General features: G+C 42.4%; 1 protein-coding gene across 5 annotated transcripts in view; it reads right to left on the bottom strand.

The window, feature by feature from the left end:
* kalrn.S (kalirin RhoGEF kinase S homeolog) overlaps positions 1-19249 on the bottom strand; it is a 191975-nt gene that overhangs the window by 116817 nt on the left and 55909 nt on the right. For all 5 annotated transcript variants that reach the window (XM_041578184.1, XM_041578185.1, XM_041578187.1 and 2 more), the window contains exons 2-5: positions 18324-18398; positions 11712-11826; positions 6470-6662; positions 4882-5394 (exon numbers count right to left, since the gene is read on the bottom strand). In XM_041578184.1, coding sequence (XP_041434118.1) covers positions 4882-5394; positions 6470-6662; positions 11712-11826; positions 18324-18398 — 896 coding nt within the window. The remainder of the gene's footprint in view (positions 1-4881; positions 5395-6469; positions 6663-11711; positions 11827-18323; positions 18399-19249) is intronic.

The following is a 19249-nucleotide window of genomic DNA, read 5'->3' as shown; positions in this document are numbered from 1 at the left end:
TATAGGCCACCCCAGCAGGCAGGACATTCAGTAGCCTGCACCCCAGCTTATCACACATATGAGATGCCATTCGGGAAACCAGAGGCTGTTTCCTTTGGCTCTACCCCGAGCTTCCCATTCTCTAGCAGGAAACCTACATTTCCCTTATGAATAATGCTGGGCTCTGTGCTGTGAGCTGCTGCTTCCCAATGACAGGGCCATAGTCTATGAGCCTGCTTGGGACACAGGTTTGTCCTATTGTTCAATGATCATATACAAGTTTAATTGTTTTGTTTGCTCTGCCTTTTCTAAGCTTCCATATTTTTCCTACTCTCTTGGACAATTCAGGTATATGAGTCTCCAGCTAGCATGGCTGTAAATAGGCTCACTGTCCTCCAAAGTCAGCACATAACATAATAATATAATAATATTGTTATTATAATGGAAGAATGACACACACAGTCACAAGCTCTCGGATTGGCCAATAAACTAACATCTCAGTCTGGAAGGAGCCATGTCTGTTCAGCTTTACAGTAGAGTTGATCTTTCATTCTGACATTGGCACTGGTAGGCTGTGACTTGGGTCAGTGACACAGACAGCTGTTTTCAATGTCAAACTAGGGAGCCCGACAGCAAGCAATGTAAACAATTTACCAACCACAAAAAAAATGGTAAATGATGACCAAGTCCAAACTGTCTTCCATGCACGGTTACAGCATTTGTAAAGATTAATTGTACAACTGTACAGTCTGCACCTATGTATGAATTACTCCCTTCCATTTATATTCCATAGAGACTCTGCACAGTGGCTTTCCTCTTCAATCACAGGAAATTATAACATGTTTCTCTGGAACTTTCAAGTTCCACTTGTAGAACAACTCGGGGGGGGGGGGGGGCGGTGAAGCACTTTGCACAAATCCCATCATGCCGCATAAATGAGATATATTTAGCAACACCAATGAGGATGTAAATAGAAAGAGCTGCATTCAGCTGGAGATGGGGGTGGGCACCTAGAGACGTGATGCGATGGGTTAGAGATGGCAGCAGACAACCTGCAGGAGAAGCAATTCGGGGCCTGATGGGTCAGGGAAGTTAAATATGAGCTTCATAGGGCAGAAAAAGGAAATGAGCAGCATGGTGGGGCAAGAAGAGAAATGCACAGTCTGATGGAGAAAAACATCACTGGTGATGTTGTCCATAGCAACCAATAAAGAATCACGTACAAGTTAGAAAACAAAATGAATATCTGATTGGTTGCTATGGGCAACATTACCAATGATGTTTTTCTCCAATATTCTCCAAGGTCTCTAACTGTATTGCACCCCCATATCAGGGATGATTTTAACCCTTTAAGGGTTAGAGATAGCAGCAGACAACCTGCAGGAGAGCAAATTCAGGGGCCTGATGGGTCAGGAAAGAGAAATATGCGCCTCATAGGGCAGAAAAAGGAAATGAGCAGCACGGTGGGGCAAGAAGAGAAATGTGCAACAAATGGGCAGAAAAGAGAAATGCACAGGCTAATGGAACAGAGAAAAAAACAAAGAAAAACGCTGGGCCTGATGCCACAAAGAAGAAAAAAGTACAGCTTGGTGGGGTAGAGAAGAGAAATTAGGAGAAATTTGGGGCCTGATGGGGCAGGAATGAGAAATGAAGGGCCTGGTGGTGCAGAAGAGAGACATGTGGTGCCTGATGGGATAGAGATGACTATAGCAGAGGAGTCACAGTAACACATAGAATTTGAAGAAGAAGAGGTCAGGGTGGGACTGATGAAGCAGTTCCACAGGGAAAGTGAAATTGAGGTTTAGGGTACAAATGGTCACATGGCTGCACAAGGAAATACAGTTAAAATGTGATGTGATTAGTGACCCCGAACAGTAAGGGGCCAATTTATCATACCGTGTAAAACATTGAGAAAAACATCACTGGTGATGTCCATAGCAACCAATAAACAATCACGTACAAGTTAGAAAACAAAATCAAAGATCTGATTAGTTGCTATGGGCAATATCACCAGTGATGTTTTTCTCCCAGGTCCCTAACTGTATTGCACCCCCATATCAGGGATCAGAGATGGCATATTAAGGGTTAGAGATGGCAGCAGACAACCTGCAGAAGCACAGGAGCAGCTACTCGGCTCCCACACATTCCCATATGAACTGAATTTGTGACTCTCGACTCACAGTGGCAAGAGTAAAACACTGTCAGACGCTCCATCACTTGTGATCAGGGACTGATGAAATGCTCATTCTGACAGCGAATACTAAGTGTTCCCTCAGGATGTTGGTGCTCGTAAAATAGGAACCTTGATGGATATGTAAAAGTCATTCCCATAACTGCCGCATGTCAGGCACCGACTCAGCAGCACCACATGAACATAAAGAACTGCAAACACAAAGCCAATCTGGGGACACATTTGTACATTTATTGGCATTTTTTGGCAGCATGTGACTGATTCTTCTACTTACCCTTTATTAATGTTTTATAGATAGGGGAAGAGGCAGAGTAGATGAAAAAGACATAAGACTATACTGGGGGAATAAGCCTGAGCGCTTTAGGTAAATAGAAGAAGGGACAGACTAGATGGAACAGATATAAGGCCTCACTGGGCACGTATAAGCTTAAGGTTTTTAGATTGGCAGGGGAAGGGGCCGACTAGACTAGACAGACATAAGACAGTACTGATGGGGAATAAGTCTGAGTTCTTTATGTAGATAGGAGAAGGGACAGACTAGCTAGGAGAAGGGACAGACTAGCTGTGATTAGGGTTGACACCTTTTTTGGAGAAAAATACCGGCCTTCCTATATATTTATCTTTTTTCCCTATTAACAACATTGGAATCAACCATAGTTTTTACCGTCCAGGCCGGTAAAATACTGGCCAGATGGCAACCCTAGCTGTGACAGACATAAAGCCATACTGGGGGGGGATAAGTCTGAGTTCTAGGTAGATAGGGGAAGGGAAAGAGTAGCCAAGGTTAGGGGTTGATTGCAGCCCCTACCCAGCAATTAGCCCCTTCCTTACCTTAGCTGCACCTGGGTGCAGACATACATGGTGGATTTCATTGCTGAAATTCAAGTATAGAATTTCAGCCCCATGTAAGATTAGCCTAAGGCCATACTGGGGGTAGATGGGGTAGGGACAGACTAATGGAACAGACATACAATAAGGCAGTATGGAGGGAATAAGTCTGAGCTCATAGATGTAGGCAATGTAATATACACAAAACATATTGCCACGTGGATCAGTCACTGACAAATGGAATTGATTTATTAATCATGAGTAAATTACAGCCTCCGTCAGTCCATAGTCTCAACACAAAGTTTTTTCATCAAGAAAAAAGCAAGTAGTCAGCCAGCTCAGCAAAGTAGTCAGACAGATACACAGGAGAGAAGGGGGCTAGGCTTAGGGAGCTGTTCCAAACCATTAAAAATCATGAAAAGTCTGCGTATTTTTTATTTGAGGTATAATTTTAATTGAGGTATATTGCAAAGTTGCTTGAAATTATGTTTACTTTTCAAAAAGCTTAACTTATGTTAGTGTGGAGTTCCCCTTTAAGTATTACATCTTTTCCTATAATTTAATAGCCAGATGATGGCAAATACCTTTATGAAGTGTAGAGTTACAGTGCCCTTAGAAAACAGCGCAGGCTGTAGCTGTCAGCGAACCAGTTATATATATATCACATGCTGTAAATTTATGTTTCATAGGAGGATTTTTTCCTAACACTTTGCACTCACACTCGCACTGCATATAAGTGCACAGGGCAGCCAGGCAGTACAAAATCTCCAGGAACCTTCATTAATCCCAGGCCCAGGTGGTTCTGGGAAATGATTGTGACTTTCTCATGCCCTGAAGATGAATGATCTGTTTGGTCCCGGCAGCGGCTGTGGGTTCACATAATGGAGGTGATCAGTCATAGAGACCATAAAATAAGCAGGAGGAAAAGGTGCCTGTGGCAAGCTGTAGAACAACTTCAGCTCATCGGTATACAATGTGTGGGTCACATTCTGCTAATGGAACAGTCACTAGGGTGACAGGAAAGCAGCCTCGCCCTTCCATCACACAGGTGGCACCTTTACTGTGACCAAGTACAAGCAGCCTGCACCCTGTAGATGTTTTTAAACTACAACCTCCAGTGTGGATATCTCAAACTGAGACTGCTGCACAGGTTAAAGGACAAGTAGGTACAGGCCTCAACACAACATAGATACATTTTAACCACTGCCTTTCATGTGCCAGTGGTTGAATTCCAGGATGATGTCACTACAATGAAACAAGTTATTGAGTCAATAGTTGGAGTGAACAGAAATCTAAAGTCCTCATCTCTGAATTTATATTTAGCTGCTCTGAGTAATCACTCCCATTACACCCATACATTTCATTCCAATGTGTCATCCTCTTTTATAAGTTGAAGCTCCAGCTTTCAATAAAGAGGTATAATCTGTTCTCCTGCAGCGACTGTAAATTATTTTTTTCTGATTTGGACCCCACTCAGGGGGGGCCATTGGGCTGATGTTGACCACTGGATACCAGGCATGTTCGGCCTGTGGCTTCTCTACTCACTGGGAGCAGCAGGTCAGAAACAGCTGGAGAACTAAGGAATGCAGGCTGAAGATCACTGCTGTACCCCCCTCCCATATAAAAGATTTAATGAAAGCTCAAACCATAAAGGTTGTAAAGCAAATGCAGCCACTGATGTGTCTATCACACAGAAAGGCTTGTTGTTTATGTAAAGGTTGACGCAAGGCCATTGTTCTCTAGGCTACAAAACCGCAACCCTTACAGTGCCACAAACGTATTTGTAGATACCTTCTAATTGGAAAACTAAGAAAAAAACAAAGCAGTACTAACTCTTACAACATCAAATTATTGATACACAAGATATTCAGTGCAATCCTTACCTTCTCAGCATCCTGCTCAAACAGCCGCAGCTGGAAGCACTGGTCCAGTTTAAGCTTACGCACGTGCCACATTTGGTGCAGGTGCTGCCTTGTTGAGTGAAGTTTATCCAGGAGGCTGGTGATCTTTGGCACAAGGCTTTGGAAATCTGCCCCTCCTGGGATACAATTTCTCCCAGAGAACCCATCCCCACATCTGATACACTGTAGCAGCCTTTGACCATCTCTGTCTAACTCCTCCACAGGAGCCTTGATGACCTTCTTCTTCAGCTGCGTATGTTCATCTATCAGTCTCCGAGATCCCTCAACATCTACTGGGAACTCCTTTCTGGCCAACATCTCCTGAAGATCCTCCAAGCGGGAAAGCAAGTGGACAGCACTGTTAAAGAATTCCTCTAGAGACACACGGATCTCGATCCATTCATCATGATTGTAATCCAAAGAACCTTCAAACTCCTCCGTCAGCTGAGATGGGTCCACCAGTTTTGAGAGTCCCTCAACTGATACCATGCTGGTCTAAGAAAAAGAAGAGCACAACCTTAAAATTGGCTGATAAACTACAGTAGAACTCTTGATTTCACATTTTCCAAGAATTGACGCTGTGCTATACAGACACAAGGTCTTTTATTCCTGAATTTATACAGTTTTGACACCATAACCTGGGAAACATAAATCCGGGTCCTACTGTAATGTATTAAATCATTGCAGTTTTAGAATTGTTTCTGAGAAATTGGTTCAGTGGTTCCCAAACAATGGGACTGGTCCCACTGGGGGGCAACAGCAGAGGGGCTCAGCCTAAAAGTCAGGTAGGGTGAAAATTAAAGACAAAGGCCATTTGCTTTCCTATATCACCTGAAAGCCCAGCTTGAAGGTCAGTAAGGGTATGTATAGGATATGGATTTGTTGATACTAGGACTGAATGAGTGATACACTGATATACACCTTTATGCTTTACCCTTTTCATGAGTAAAGGGGACCCTGAGCAAAGTTTGGACATTCAAGAAGGGCCATCCTCAAAGGTTGGGCCTTGTAGTGGAATTAAATTGAAAAAGTTTGGCAACCGTTGTTGTAAGTGATGCTTTAGAATAGATGATGCAAATCATGCCTTAGGTGATACCTAATGCAATGATCTTGGCAATGCAAGACATACTCTAGAAGAGTGTAATCATGTTCAAGATTATCAAAGCCAGGATCTATGCTAGGGATGCTAGTGATGTTCTAGATGACGCAAGCCGTCCTATTGGATGGTGATGCTAGTTATTTTCTTGGTGATGTAAAGTCAACCATTAGATAGAGCAGACTGGCAAAAAAACAGATCAAAGCCATAATGTTGCTGCTTAAAATTATTTATTGTACAAATATTACATCTTCCAATAAAGTCTTTCTGGGGCACTTAGTCATAGGCTCATCTTGATGATGCAAACCATATTCTAGTGAAGAAGTCATAATTAAGCTGATAATAATGCTATAGGCATTGCTAATCATACACTTGATGCCACAAGCTAGGTGGCACCCATTCACACCTGCAGGAATACAGATTGTTACAGCATTGGGATGATATTATTGCGAAAGAGTTTGGGAAATCATATACCTCAAATATAAATTTGGCACTCCCAAAATTTGTTTTCTGTTTCTGCCAGAAATTCTCAGGTTTGATAATCAGCGCTATGTGGATTTCAGCTGGAAACGCTTCTTGTAGGGTCTTCAGTAGGGGCTTAATCAAGTCCCATTTGGATCCTCGCATGTCAATGATGACAGTAAAACCTCGTTTGCAAACATCTTCACTGTATATAGTGGCAGAGATTGGCAGGAGAAAGCAGAGATTTAATTAGAGGATGTTAATCAATACAAATGCTATATACATATATTCCTCCCCCCACCCCAATATTGTTATACAGAGGTTATTCATGAGCCGGTACTTTGACATTTACAGCACTGCTGGCTGGAGAGCCCTGTGACTAATATAGAAAGGCAAGTGTGACAGATAATGGATTCTAGCTGAGGCAGAGCAAACAATGTTTAAAATCCATACAATCTAATGAACAGGACCCCATCGCCTTCCCTTCTATACAGTAGATAAAGATAGCCAAACCTATAAACATACACAGCACAGCAGGAAGGAAAGTGAGATGCAGTATTATTAGACCCATACAGAGAGATTAGTTGCACCTCTGCCAGTTTCTATTCACAGTTACATAAACATCTCTGCATTATTAATGTTATAGAAATAAAAAAACAGCTATTGGGGCAGACATAGATTGCAGGAAAGTGATGTCTCTTTCTATTAAACTGTTCCAGGGAGTCTTCCCATTGCCCGCAATGGAAAGAGCAGGTTCTAGGATCGCAATTGACACTATCAAACCCCTTGAGCTAAGTAAAGGTGGCCATACACGGGCCGATAAATGCTGCCGACAGACCAAGTCGGCAGCTTATTGGCCCGTGTATGGGGCCCTCCGACAGGCTTCCCCGATCGATATCTGGCCAAAAGTTTGTTGATGCGGTCCCGCGATCCGACCACCCATTAGTCATCGTTAGGATACGATCGTTGGGCCCTAGGGTCAACGATCGGAATAGCCAGATCAAGGTGGGCATTTCGGGGAGAGATCCGCTCATTTGGCGACATTGCCAAACGAGTGGATCTCTCAGTGTATGGCCACCTTAAGATACAGCTGTTGTGAGTCTCTGAATCCCAATTGCTTCACTTTATAGAGGTGTAGGATAAACATTATTAACCCCACACAAGAGGTGGGAACTAACTGCCCATTATTGTACCACATAGTTTATGCCGAGGAGAAAAAATATATTAGATGTTATTGCTTTCCAATACACAGGAGAGCACAGTATCCTCTGACATCAGTACCAATGTGCATTTAGGGTTCCCACCTGGCCGGTATTTTACTGGCCTGGCCGGTAAAAATTATGGTTGATCCCAATGTTATTAATAGGGAAAAAAGACAAATATATAGGAAGGCTGGTATTTTTTCCAGAAAATGTTCATTGTGGGATTTGTAGTTCTTTTATAAGTCTGCACATGCCACTGCTGAATCGGTAGCAATCTGCATCGAACAGTGCCTGCATCAAATATGTCTGCCTGTTCCTGCTGCTTCACTTACTGGGAATCATGGCATCTGTAGCCTTCCTGCACTTGCCACTAAAGACAGCATAAAGTACAGAATTACAGATACTGGCAAGACTATGATTTGTTAGACAATGTTATAACCATCATTAATGACCACACTACATCAGCGTCCACAAATAGGAGCAAGGGAGGGCCATTGCCCCCCCCTTGAAGTTTCTGACCCAAACTGAAGCTTTCAAGCTGCTGCCTATAGATATAATCTCAGTGTCTAAATCCCGGGACAGCTGAATATTGTTTGGATAGGTTAGAGGGATTGACCCAGCAGTCTAGCCAATCACTGTACAGATTTACACAATTGGATAGACTTGCAGGATTTACTCTGCAGCCTAGCCAATCCATGTGCAGCTGTACTGGGAAACTCCCCATAGACGCAAAAATCTTTCATTGGTGAACTATCAATTTCAGTGCAATCCGACCAATCCATCAAATTATTGTGAGGTTAGTGGGAATGAAACGATCATGCATTTTACGATTTTTCGTCCGACCTCTGCCAGAAAATTGATCGGCCAGGTCAAACAAATTTCGGTCTCAATCTATCTATGTTTGCAGGGCCAAGCAGGCAGCTACCCTCAGTCTTCCTGCCAATATTGCTTGAAATGGTCTTTTTAGTTGACGGACAAATCGTACATTTAAATGATCATTTTCATATAATCGTGGTCTCACAATAACGAAAAGATCTTTTAAAAATCTTTACATCTATGGCCAGCTTTAGACTGAGAGGAGTGTAAGCAGTTTGTGCAGGCAGCAGCAGGCCTAGAATAAGGTAATAGCACTAAAGTTTATCAGTGAACGCTCCTGATTTGTCCTTCTAATGTTTTGTGTATGTGTATGTCTGCCATATACACATGTGTGTTTTACTTAGTATATCTGATTCTGCATTTGTGTGTCTGGATCTGACCCAGATTTCTTTGTGCTGCTGCCTAATGAATTGTGTAGTGTACTAGCTAGTATTGGCACCATTTTTCCACTTGTGTGTGTCTGTTACATGTGCTTTTGTTGCAGTGCCTTTATAAGCCTATATGTGTGTGTATGAGTGTATATATGTGTGTGTGAGTGTGTTTGTGTACCTGCCAGAGTCCCCTGAGTAAAGCCCATGTACACTGCCGGCAGCACCCGCACCCTATTCATTCTCCCATGTGATCTGAGCTATCAGCTTTACAACTGGCACTATGTATCTATCCAGCCATGTCTTCTAGGGGCATTATTACTGGAAATGGCACCACTGTTATTGACACTGTATTAATTATCTTCTGCTTTCTGTTGTGTTATAAAAGGGAATGGCACTTTATTATTAATATCCCATGTGCTCTGGGGTATTCTCTATAGAACTGAGACCATGCTTACACTGTGAGGTATTCAGACCTATTATATAGACAGTTGGCCCTATATTTTTATCACATGGAGACAATTGACATGACATTGGCACTGAAACTATATTCTGGGGCCTTATGCATCTCATTGGCACTGCATTGTATGAGCTTGCATGAATTATTGTGCCATTCGACTATGAAAAGTGTAATTGAGTTTATAGCTGTAATTAGCCTCCCCAAACTAAAACATCGCCCTCTGCCTGTGCCTACACCACTACTGGAGCTCCCAGTAACACTACTTTATAAGGGATCAATTGAATGTCTCCTCAGAATAATGCAGGTTTCTTCTTCAACATGCAGATGTATGCCCATCTCAGGCTAGTGCCACACGTGATGTTTATTGGCTTCAATCGAATCTTTGCGTCTATGGCCAGCTTTACTGATCATTGCATCTGATGCACCGACTCACCTGCTAATATATGTGTGTTCAATGCATTGATTTGCTTGCAAAATGGACAAAGATGACCACATTGGCTCAGAGCTATGACTCTTATATAATTTCCTCTGCACAACATTTCCTTTCATTTTTCAGGCTATTTAACTCTACAACCATTTTAGCTGTCCAGTAGTTCTTTCAAGTGCATTAACAATGTCAGCCCTAGATTTGTGTCTTTGCCACAAAAATATTTGTAGACATTTAACTTGTGATATATTTATCTACTTGCCCCAGCCTGGATTTTTTTTCTGTGGACGCCCATGTCCCACTAAGTGTACATTGGACAGTTCCCTTCCTGGACAACAACAAGAGCAGACTGTGTGCTATGTGATTGTTGGCTCATGTGAGTGAAGCTCATAAGGTGCACTTACACCTGCATCTCAGAAGCATAAAAATAATGCCCCTGTGTAGGGTCCCTTAATGTGTTAGGAAGGTACTGATAAAGTCCCCATGGGATAGCTCTATCTAACATGAGGATTGCCCTATTCTATCAGTGGCTGGTGGAACAGGGCCAGGGAGTGCAGATGTGGGACAATTGCTCACAGTACCACCTAATGGGACAGGAAGCCTTTTAGAAGTGAGTATTAAAGGGAATGGTGAATTGGAGGAAGCATAGGGGGAGCCTGGGCAATAGGTCATGCTGTGGCCACAATCACACTCCCAGCCACAATATACACAGAGGAAAAGGTACTGCCCAACACGGTCCACTCTGACAACTCTAGGCTTCACACCCTGTACTTGCCAATCATGCTCAGATTTAAAGAACACTGAACATGAAAATAATTATGGTCACAATTCCATTGTTTCCTGTGAGATATTTATAAAATACACAATTGTGCATTGGGAGAAAAGCCCAAGGACAAGGAAAGCCTAAAACAGGATGATGGGAGTGATGGGTCCTGTTGTATATAATTAATGGGGCCCAGCAAGCTCGGCTTTACATATCTAGCCCCCACCCCAATTATTATACATGAAACACAAGACAAATGAATCCAATTTCTGACCTTTAGTGGGGCGATAAGTCAGTCCAGAGCCCATGTCTCTGCTGTCGGATTCTGTGCAAATATTTATCATTGCTTTTTGCAGGGGGGGGGTCCTTGAATCATGAATCAGGGGATGATGAGAGCCAGTGATATTGATTGAAATGTTCACACAGGCCAAACAAACATTTTACTGCGCCAATCTGTCACCAAGACATCTGGAAAACGGGCAGAAACCAGTGTGGAGGTTGCCCTTATAATTAGCATTATTTACTCAGGTCCTTCAGTACATTTGGCCTCTAGATAACAGTGTTTCTGTCTCTGCCCTTAATAAGCTCTAAATTTCCATTTAAATATACAGATTCAGGGGTAGCTCTTTGTTTTTCAGTCAAAAGATGCCCACTTTGTGCCATGTGGTTATGATCAGACAGGGGCCCATATCTGTTATATTAGTATCATGTCCCTGCAGCAGGATAATAAACAGCACAAATCATTAGAAATCATCACAAAAGCCTTTTTAACCAATTACAAGTGTCTGTCTAGACTTGGGTGTGGGGGGCACTGTAAAAAAATATCTTTGCATTTGTGTGCAAGTTTCCAGGACTCATTATAAATTACGATATTTATTGCCCTACTGGGGGGATTGGGTTTTATTACATTGTTTCTGTAATGGGGGGGGGGGGAGAATGTGAAATGTCCCAGGCTGAGTGACCCCCTCACACTCCCACATTCCTTTATATAAGTAGAAAAGCTTTGATATTACTCTATCGATAAGACGGGGACTCCATGGCTATTGATGGAATGCTGATATTGAGTAACATCTGGAGAGCCAGGACAAGGAGAAAGGGAATATCTTATTATGACATCCATATCTTCCTGCCAAGCATACTGGGTAATACACTCCTTACCTTGGTACGCTCGCTAGATATGTCACCAGTCTCCTCAAATCTTCTTGTCGTATCCTGTCGTGATTGCTCCGTGCTGGGAAGGTCAGGATGGGGCCCCCTCGCTTATCTCTCCCACCTGCCAAAAAAAAAAAAAAAATGCTACAAGAGAGTACTAATTATTACCATGCCAATTACCAGAGGCTTTTCACACTGGCATAACCCGATTTATATGTATCAAACAATGCAATAAACTGATATCATAACTGGTACAAATAAACTTATGATAATATCCCTTCAATGGAACCTGTTTATAGACTTTATATTCCCTTTAAAGCTGGTCCAGAACTGACCAAACCATATGTCTAATTCACATCTTTCCATTAAAAAGTGTAATTAGGCAAACACTGAATAACTCAACTTCCGCCATCAAATACACTCATTTCTATGTAAATTATTCATTCATTCCTGGAACTGAGAAATGCAAATTGCACTGAAACCACATTATGCTAATGCCTGTTACTGAAGCGGGCACGTCTAATCACAGCCAGACTGCTGCCCTTCTGCTTGTTTAGAATTCCAGTTCTACTGGCTGGCAGATGAGGGTGCTGGGAAATGTAGTTCAGGCACAGTTTAAAGGCATGTAGTTCAAATAATATGAGCAAGTTGGGATCCAGGAGATCTCCTCTCAGAAGCAGGCTTTATTGTGGCCTCTAATCTACCAGCCAGTTGGCATATATACCCTGCCAACACTCTGATTCACCCCATTCCCTAGGTTCTTGGAATTTCAAAAGAGGACTCGTCTCCAATCCCAACATGGGGTGCCCCTGTCCATTCACAGTGTGGTGATTTCCTATCTTGTATGATACAACCCCACAACCTTTTTATGCAGGCCTAAGGGATCTATACAGAATTGGGGGCAAACAACTGAGGGGGTCAGACAGAAAATAATGTATGAAAGGGAAGGAGTTTAGCTTAGAACAGACAAATGAGAATACAAGGAAAGCAGAGGGGATGAGAGACTAGAAGAGAAAGAGGGTTAGGGAATAGTGAGACAAATGGGGAGAAGATGAAAATTATAGAAGGGGAGAGAAGAGGGAATAAGGGGAGAGTCAGGCCAAACCCTAGTGGATAATATAAAAGGGGAAAGAAATACGGATAAAAGGAGGCTAAAAGGAGAATGGAGACAAGAGGGAATAAACTGAAAAGTGGGCTCCTGGTTATGTTCAATGGATAAAGCCCAGTCGGAGGGAGGAGGGGAATTCAGCTGTTCAGAGATATCCATCCTGTAACCCTCCAGCTGTTGAGTCTCCCATTAGTTACACAATATAATACACTGTTTGTGTTTTGTATCATGATTTCAGTCTACCAGACACCCCTGGATTTGATGCCTCCTTTCCAGCACCCTAATGTCTCTGTGTGGAGCTTTTCCTAAAATATGATATTTTCATATATTTCTGTAACAGCAGAAAAGACAGAATATTATTTTTAGGGTAGGAAGCGGCCATTCCGCCTTGAATTAGATCAGAATATATAGAAATAGGCACTGAGGCCCCATGGTTTCTATTTTTACATAGTTTCCTATTCCTGGGCTATTTATAGAAAAGGTTGGCAGCATGCCGGCTCCAAAAACCTACAAATGTCTTTACGCAACTCCAGACATTGCTCAATCTTGTGCCATTTGGGTAATCAGCAGTGTCTGAACCCCCACCTTCCCTTCAAGACTAACAAACAAAATCCATTGGTTGCTTGCTATTCGCCTACAAATCTTTCGCATGGGGGTAATATGATAAGCCTGGTTAATAGGAGAGAAATGACTGGAGGGACCAGTGGGGGACAGGAGTAATAGTAGAACTGTGCAGGAATACCAAATGGTCTTGGAGAAAGAATTTTGGCCCCAGTGTTCAGTCCCTGACACGTGCCCTGGCTGAGAGCGGCTGCTGGCACGGTTACTAAATTAGACAATGGCTGAAGATGAATACATACAGCTATTCTTATATCAGAATATTTATATCCCTGCAGCCTTCTGCTGGGAGTTGTAATTTTAAGGTTTAACATTTTTAAAAATTGCTCTTTAAGGGAGATGGTACATTTTGATTTCCAAGCAAAGTTGCATCTTACGTGTCTACTATATTTCACAATCTTTGGCACACAGAGGGTTAAATACAGACACATTCTGTATACCCGATACACATTAATCTTATGTGTGATTCTGTGCGATTGGCCTGGCGGTTAATCCAACTCCTGGGCAAAAGGTTCCGAAAAGCACAGCCTACTGGGATTACCCGGGAATCTCCGATTACACCACTTTTCTCAACCGCCACATCTGGTTACAAGATAACACCGACACTCTGGAACATTCCACCCTGATTTCTAAACAGTAGGGATGTAGCGAACGTCGGAAAAAAAGTTCGCGAACATATTCGCGAACTTGCGCAAAAATGCGAGCGGTTCGCGAACGGTTCGCGAACCCCATAGACTTCAATGGGAAGGCGAACTTTAACATCTAGAAAAGACATTTCTGGCCAGAAAAATGATTTTAAAGTTGTTTAAAGGGTGCAACGACCTGGACAGTGGCATGCCAGAGGGGGATCAAGGGCAAAAATGTATCTGAAAAATCTGCCTGTGTGTGCTTGGAAGAGATAGTGTAGGGGGAGAGCTGTTAGTGATTTCAGGGACAGATGATAGTAAGTTTGCTGGCTAGTAATCTGCTTGATACTGCTCTGTATTGGAGGGACAGAAGTCTGCAGGGATTTGAGGGACATTTTAGCTTAGGTAGCTTTGCTGGCTAGTAATCTACTGTTCTCTTTAAACAACTGCCATACGTTGACCTTGTAGGCATTGTTTGCCCAGTTTTTTTGGACGCAGCCACTGAAGCACAGTTGCCAGCAAAAATATGCCATATAAATGCTGAAAATAGTCATTTTTCGCCATACGTTGACCTTGTAGACATTGTTTGCCCAGTTTTTTTGGACGCAGCCACTGAAGCACAGTTGCCAGAAAAAATATGCCATATAAATGCTGAAAATAGTAATTTTTCGCCATACGTTGACCTTGTAGACATTGTTTGCCCAGTTTTTTTGGTTGCAGCCACTGAAGCACAGTTGCCAGAAAAAATATGCCACATAAATGCTGAAAATAGTCATTTTTTGCCATATACGTTGAGTCAACGTATGGCAAAAAATGACTATTTTCAGCATTTATATGGCATATTTTTTCTGGCCTCTGTGCTTCAGTGGCTGTGGCCAAAAAAACTGGGCAAACAATGCCTACAAGGTCAACGTATACACTACTACAGCGGTGGATACGGATTACGTAAAATATATGAATGCTGCTTGAAAAAAAGTAACTCAAGTGGTTTTTCTAGAGACGATAATATTATCAATATTTAGACAAAATGTGAACAAGCTCACACAGCTCGATGGCGGGTTGAAGAAAACAGTGTGCAAATAATGCCTACAAGGCCAACGTATACACTACTACAGCGGTGGATACGGATTACGTAAAATATATGAATGCTGCTTGAAAAAAGTGACTCCGGTGTTTTTTCTGGAGACGGTAATATTATGGATATTTAGACAGAATGTGAACAAGGTCACACAGCTCGATGGCGGGTTGAAGAAAACAGTGTGCAAATAATGCCTACAGGGCAAATAATGCCTAAAAAGGTCAACTTATACACTACTACAGCGGTAGTAAAATAAAAAAAGTAAAATAAAAAAAAAATGAATATTAAAAAAAAAAATTAAAGTTGGTGCTGCTGAACTACTAGGAGCAGCAGATTAGCACACCAGTCCCACTCCCCAACACTGCTAGACTAATAGCACTGGGCTCTTATAGTAGTAGTAGTAGTAGTAGTAGTAGTAAAACAACAAAAAAATAAATAAAAGCAGTCCTTACAAGGACTACTGTTATTGCAGCAGTCAGCAGATGAGATCAGAAGCAGGACAGCTGCCCACTGCAGCTACATACAGAGCACTGCAGTAGAAGGTAGATTACTAGCCAGCAAAGCTACCTAAGCTTAAATGTCCCTCAAACCCCTGCAGACTTCTGTCCCTCCAATAACAGAGCAGTATCAAAACGATTACTAGCCAGCAAACTTTCAACTGTCCCTGAAATCACTAACAGGCAGCAGCTCTCTCCCTACACTATCTCTTCAGCACACACAGGCAGAGTGAAAAAACGCTGCAGGGCTTCGGTTTTTATAGGGAAGGGGAGTGGTCCAGGGGAGAGCTTCCTGATTGGCTGCCATGTACCTGCTGGTCTGGGGTGAGAGGGCAAAAAAAAGCGCCAACAATGGCGAACCCAAAATGGCGAACGTCGCGCGACGTTCGCGAACTTCCGGCGAGCGCGAACACCCGATGTTCGCGCGAACAAGTTCGCCGGCGAACAGTTCGCGACATCTCTACTAAACAGAGGGAGAACTTGAATTTACAAGGTTTGAGGTGGGGGGGGGGAATAATATGTAACACAGACTAAATCTACCCCTTTCTAATCCATATGGGGATGCTAATGGTATCATAATGGGGGCAGTTGCAGTAGCGCAGGCAGTTAGTTTCTGTGTGACTCCCACAGCAGCTACAGAGAACAGGATAAAGCTCTGCTCAGGTTTCAAGATAATTCCCTAAGTAATGGAAACATAATGCAGGGATTAATGGGGGGATTCGATATGTCCTGTTATGTTCATATAGAAGAGTTCAAAGAGGGCTCACGCAGGCCCAATACCAGGGGGGCTACTCTAGTGTTACTCCAGGAATGTAAGTCTTGCGACCTAATCTGAATAACAGGAACTGACACCACCCCATCTAACCAGTTTCTCAGACTCCCGTTCCCTTGCCAGTCTGTGATATCACTGTGGGACTGGGCAGTTAAAGGAAAACTATACCCCTCAAATAATGTAGGTCTCTATAAAGATATATTGCTTAAAACAGCTCATATGTAAAACCCTGCTTCATGTAAATAAAACATTTTCATAATAATATACTTTATTTTAGTAGTATGTGCCATTGGGTGATCATAAATAGAAAAATTGCCATTTTAAAAAATAAGGACAGCCCCTTTGGGATCGTATGATTCACAGTGCACACAAACAAACCATACATGTTAGGTCACATGAGCCAATGAACAGGGTTCTGTCTTTTGCTTCCACACTTCTTCCTGTTACAATTAGAGCTGTAGTATTTCTGGTCAGCTGATCTCTGAGGCAGCACACAGACCATCACAAAATGGTGGTTCAAGGCAAGAGACTTAAATATATACATCGGTATGACAAGATTCTTTAATATGCCATTTAATTTGATATAAACTATCTGTTGCTCAAGTATTCGTTTTGGGGGTATAGTTTTCCTTTAATGCACATGGTGTCACATTCCTTCAGCTGTAATTACACAACAAGATCCCCCTGAGACCCCCAACAAGGACTGACCAATGAATACAGTCTGAAACAATATCACACAGGCCCCTTGGGATCCCAATATGTTTAGAATACGGATATGATGTGTTAGACTGAAAGGTAAAAAGAATATGACTAGTATCCCTTTATCTATCAGAGTAACAGAATGATTTTCCAAGGGTTAAAGGGAAAGTAATGCTGAAATACAATCTCTTAGGCCCTGGACACATATTCGGACATTTGCAGTATTTTTGGTGCGGTCCGCGCCACTGTTTTTTTAAAAAAAGCCAACCACTGCGTAAATACGCTAGCGGTTGCAACATTAGGCAATGGCATGCCATGTTAGGTTTGTTAAAACCGGAGCACCGCGTTGAAAATGCTGGAAATATCCGCATGTGTGTCCGGGACCTTATGTAGAAGTAATTAGCAATAATAAAGATATGTGCAAATACATTTCTGGAGGCCTGAGATGTCATTCACTGCACAGTCACAGTTCCATACAATGTTTGTTTATCCCTTTTTTTTGAAACAATGTAGCATAAGTCAGTTCTCCTCTAGGGCTGCTAATCGGTTGGCTTCTGCTACATTGTTTCAAGAGCCAGAGCCAGAGAACAAAATGGAACAGAGACAGTGCCAGATAACAGCAATGACAGATAAACATAATTATAAACCCAATCAGAATGGATATTGGGAAGCTGTTTGGAATTAATGCAGCAATGAAACAGTGGAACTCAGTGCAGCACCAGGCAGGGCCAAGACGTGGTATCTAAAAGCATCACTTTGACATGCTTAAGTACCTGAGGACATCAGACTCATGCTGAAGGTCTGCAGCACAGGGTCTGGGGTGCCAGTGCATGAATTTGATGTACCAACCCACAGCATGGCCTGAACCCTACAGAGCCCTGGACTGACAATCTGTGGATTGTGGCAGATGCTAGAGGGGCTGCTGTAAGATGCCAATCACTAGTTATTGGACCTCTGTGTACCTGAAATGCCAGGGACTGTTTTAAATCTCATTCTGGGCCTACTCTACCATGTTGAAAGTCCGGTACCAAAAGGCAACGGGAGTTGGATTTTAATAATCTGTAGCAAAGGGCAGACAATTTCCTACAAAAACAATAGAAAGAAGAGTATAACTAGTACTGTAAGACCAAAATCCATTATTGTCCCATAAACCTCAGCAATCCCCTTTTGCTTTTTCCATACACACATCTGTACCTGCAAGTTAAGGCAAAGGAACCTACCTGAGACAAAGGCCACTTTTTCCTTAAGTACAGGCAGGACGTCGGTAGCTTTTAATCCATCGTTCCGAAATGAACCTGCAAAATAAAGAAGAAGAAATGAGGCACAATCCCAGAATTCTGCTAAAGTGTTTCCCTCGGCCCCCGGCCCAGTTTCAGGATGGAGACTGCGGCCCAGTTACACTCAGGAAACTAGAAATATCTGAGAGGGGAGGAAGGAAGCCCTTTTATTTGGGTCAGAATATGCTGGGTAAAGCAGCACTGGTTCATATTGATGAGCAAACAACTTAAGTGTAAGGAAGACTCTCACCCTTATACAGTGCATGTTACATTCTTATCCTGCCTAGATAATGAAAATTATAAGTAAATGCATGCTACAGTCTGCATTGATTTCTGTGCTACCATGTAGAACATCTTAATTCATTGATTTTTAGCTTCTCGCCATATGGATTTTATTTATTACTTATTTTAAACAGGTCAGAGGGAACCCAAATGCAAAGTTACCAGGAACACTGCTAATAAAACAGAGTTTAATTGCCACTAACCATGTGACCACTATGACTAAGCTGTACAGTGGGCATGTTTGGGCCATTTTGCATATAATGGTCAGGTGGTATGCGAGTCCCTGGGGCATGCAAAATAACAGGGAGCGTCTTTAAAAAATCCAGTTGGAAGGTCTGACTATTTATGCAGCCCAGCAACCTGTATTTATTAGATGTGCACATATCAATATTGTGCTGTATTGAGAAATGTGTCATTGGCCGGATGAGGGGTCCCAAAGGTTTCAGCACAAGGCTGCACAATGCAGACTTATAAGACGTGTGTATAACAATATAAGTGTGGACAATAGTGAGAGTAAGAGCTATTGATACATGAGAGTGAAATAGTATAAATGCTAGTAATACATATGTGTATAGAGCAGAAGATTG

The sequence above is a fragment of the Xenopus laevis genome, chromosome 9_10S, assembly GCF_017654675.1.
Source record: "Xenopus laevis strain J_2021 chromosome 9_10S, Xenopus_laevis_v10.1, whole genome shotgun sequence".
In the NCBI taxonomy this organism is placed as follows: Eukaryota; Metazoa; Chordata; class Amphibia; order Anura; family Pipidae; genus Xenopus; species Xenopus laevis.
Note: the sequence above shows the minus strand (reverse complement) of the source record. Positions and strands in the feature narration are given on the sequence as shown.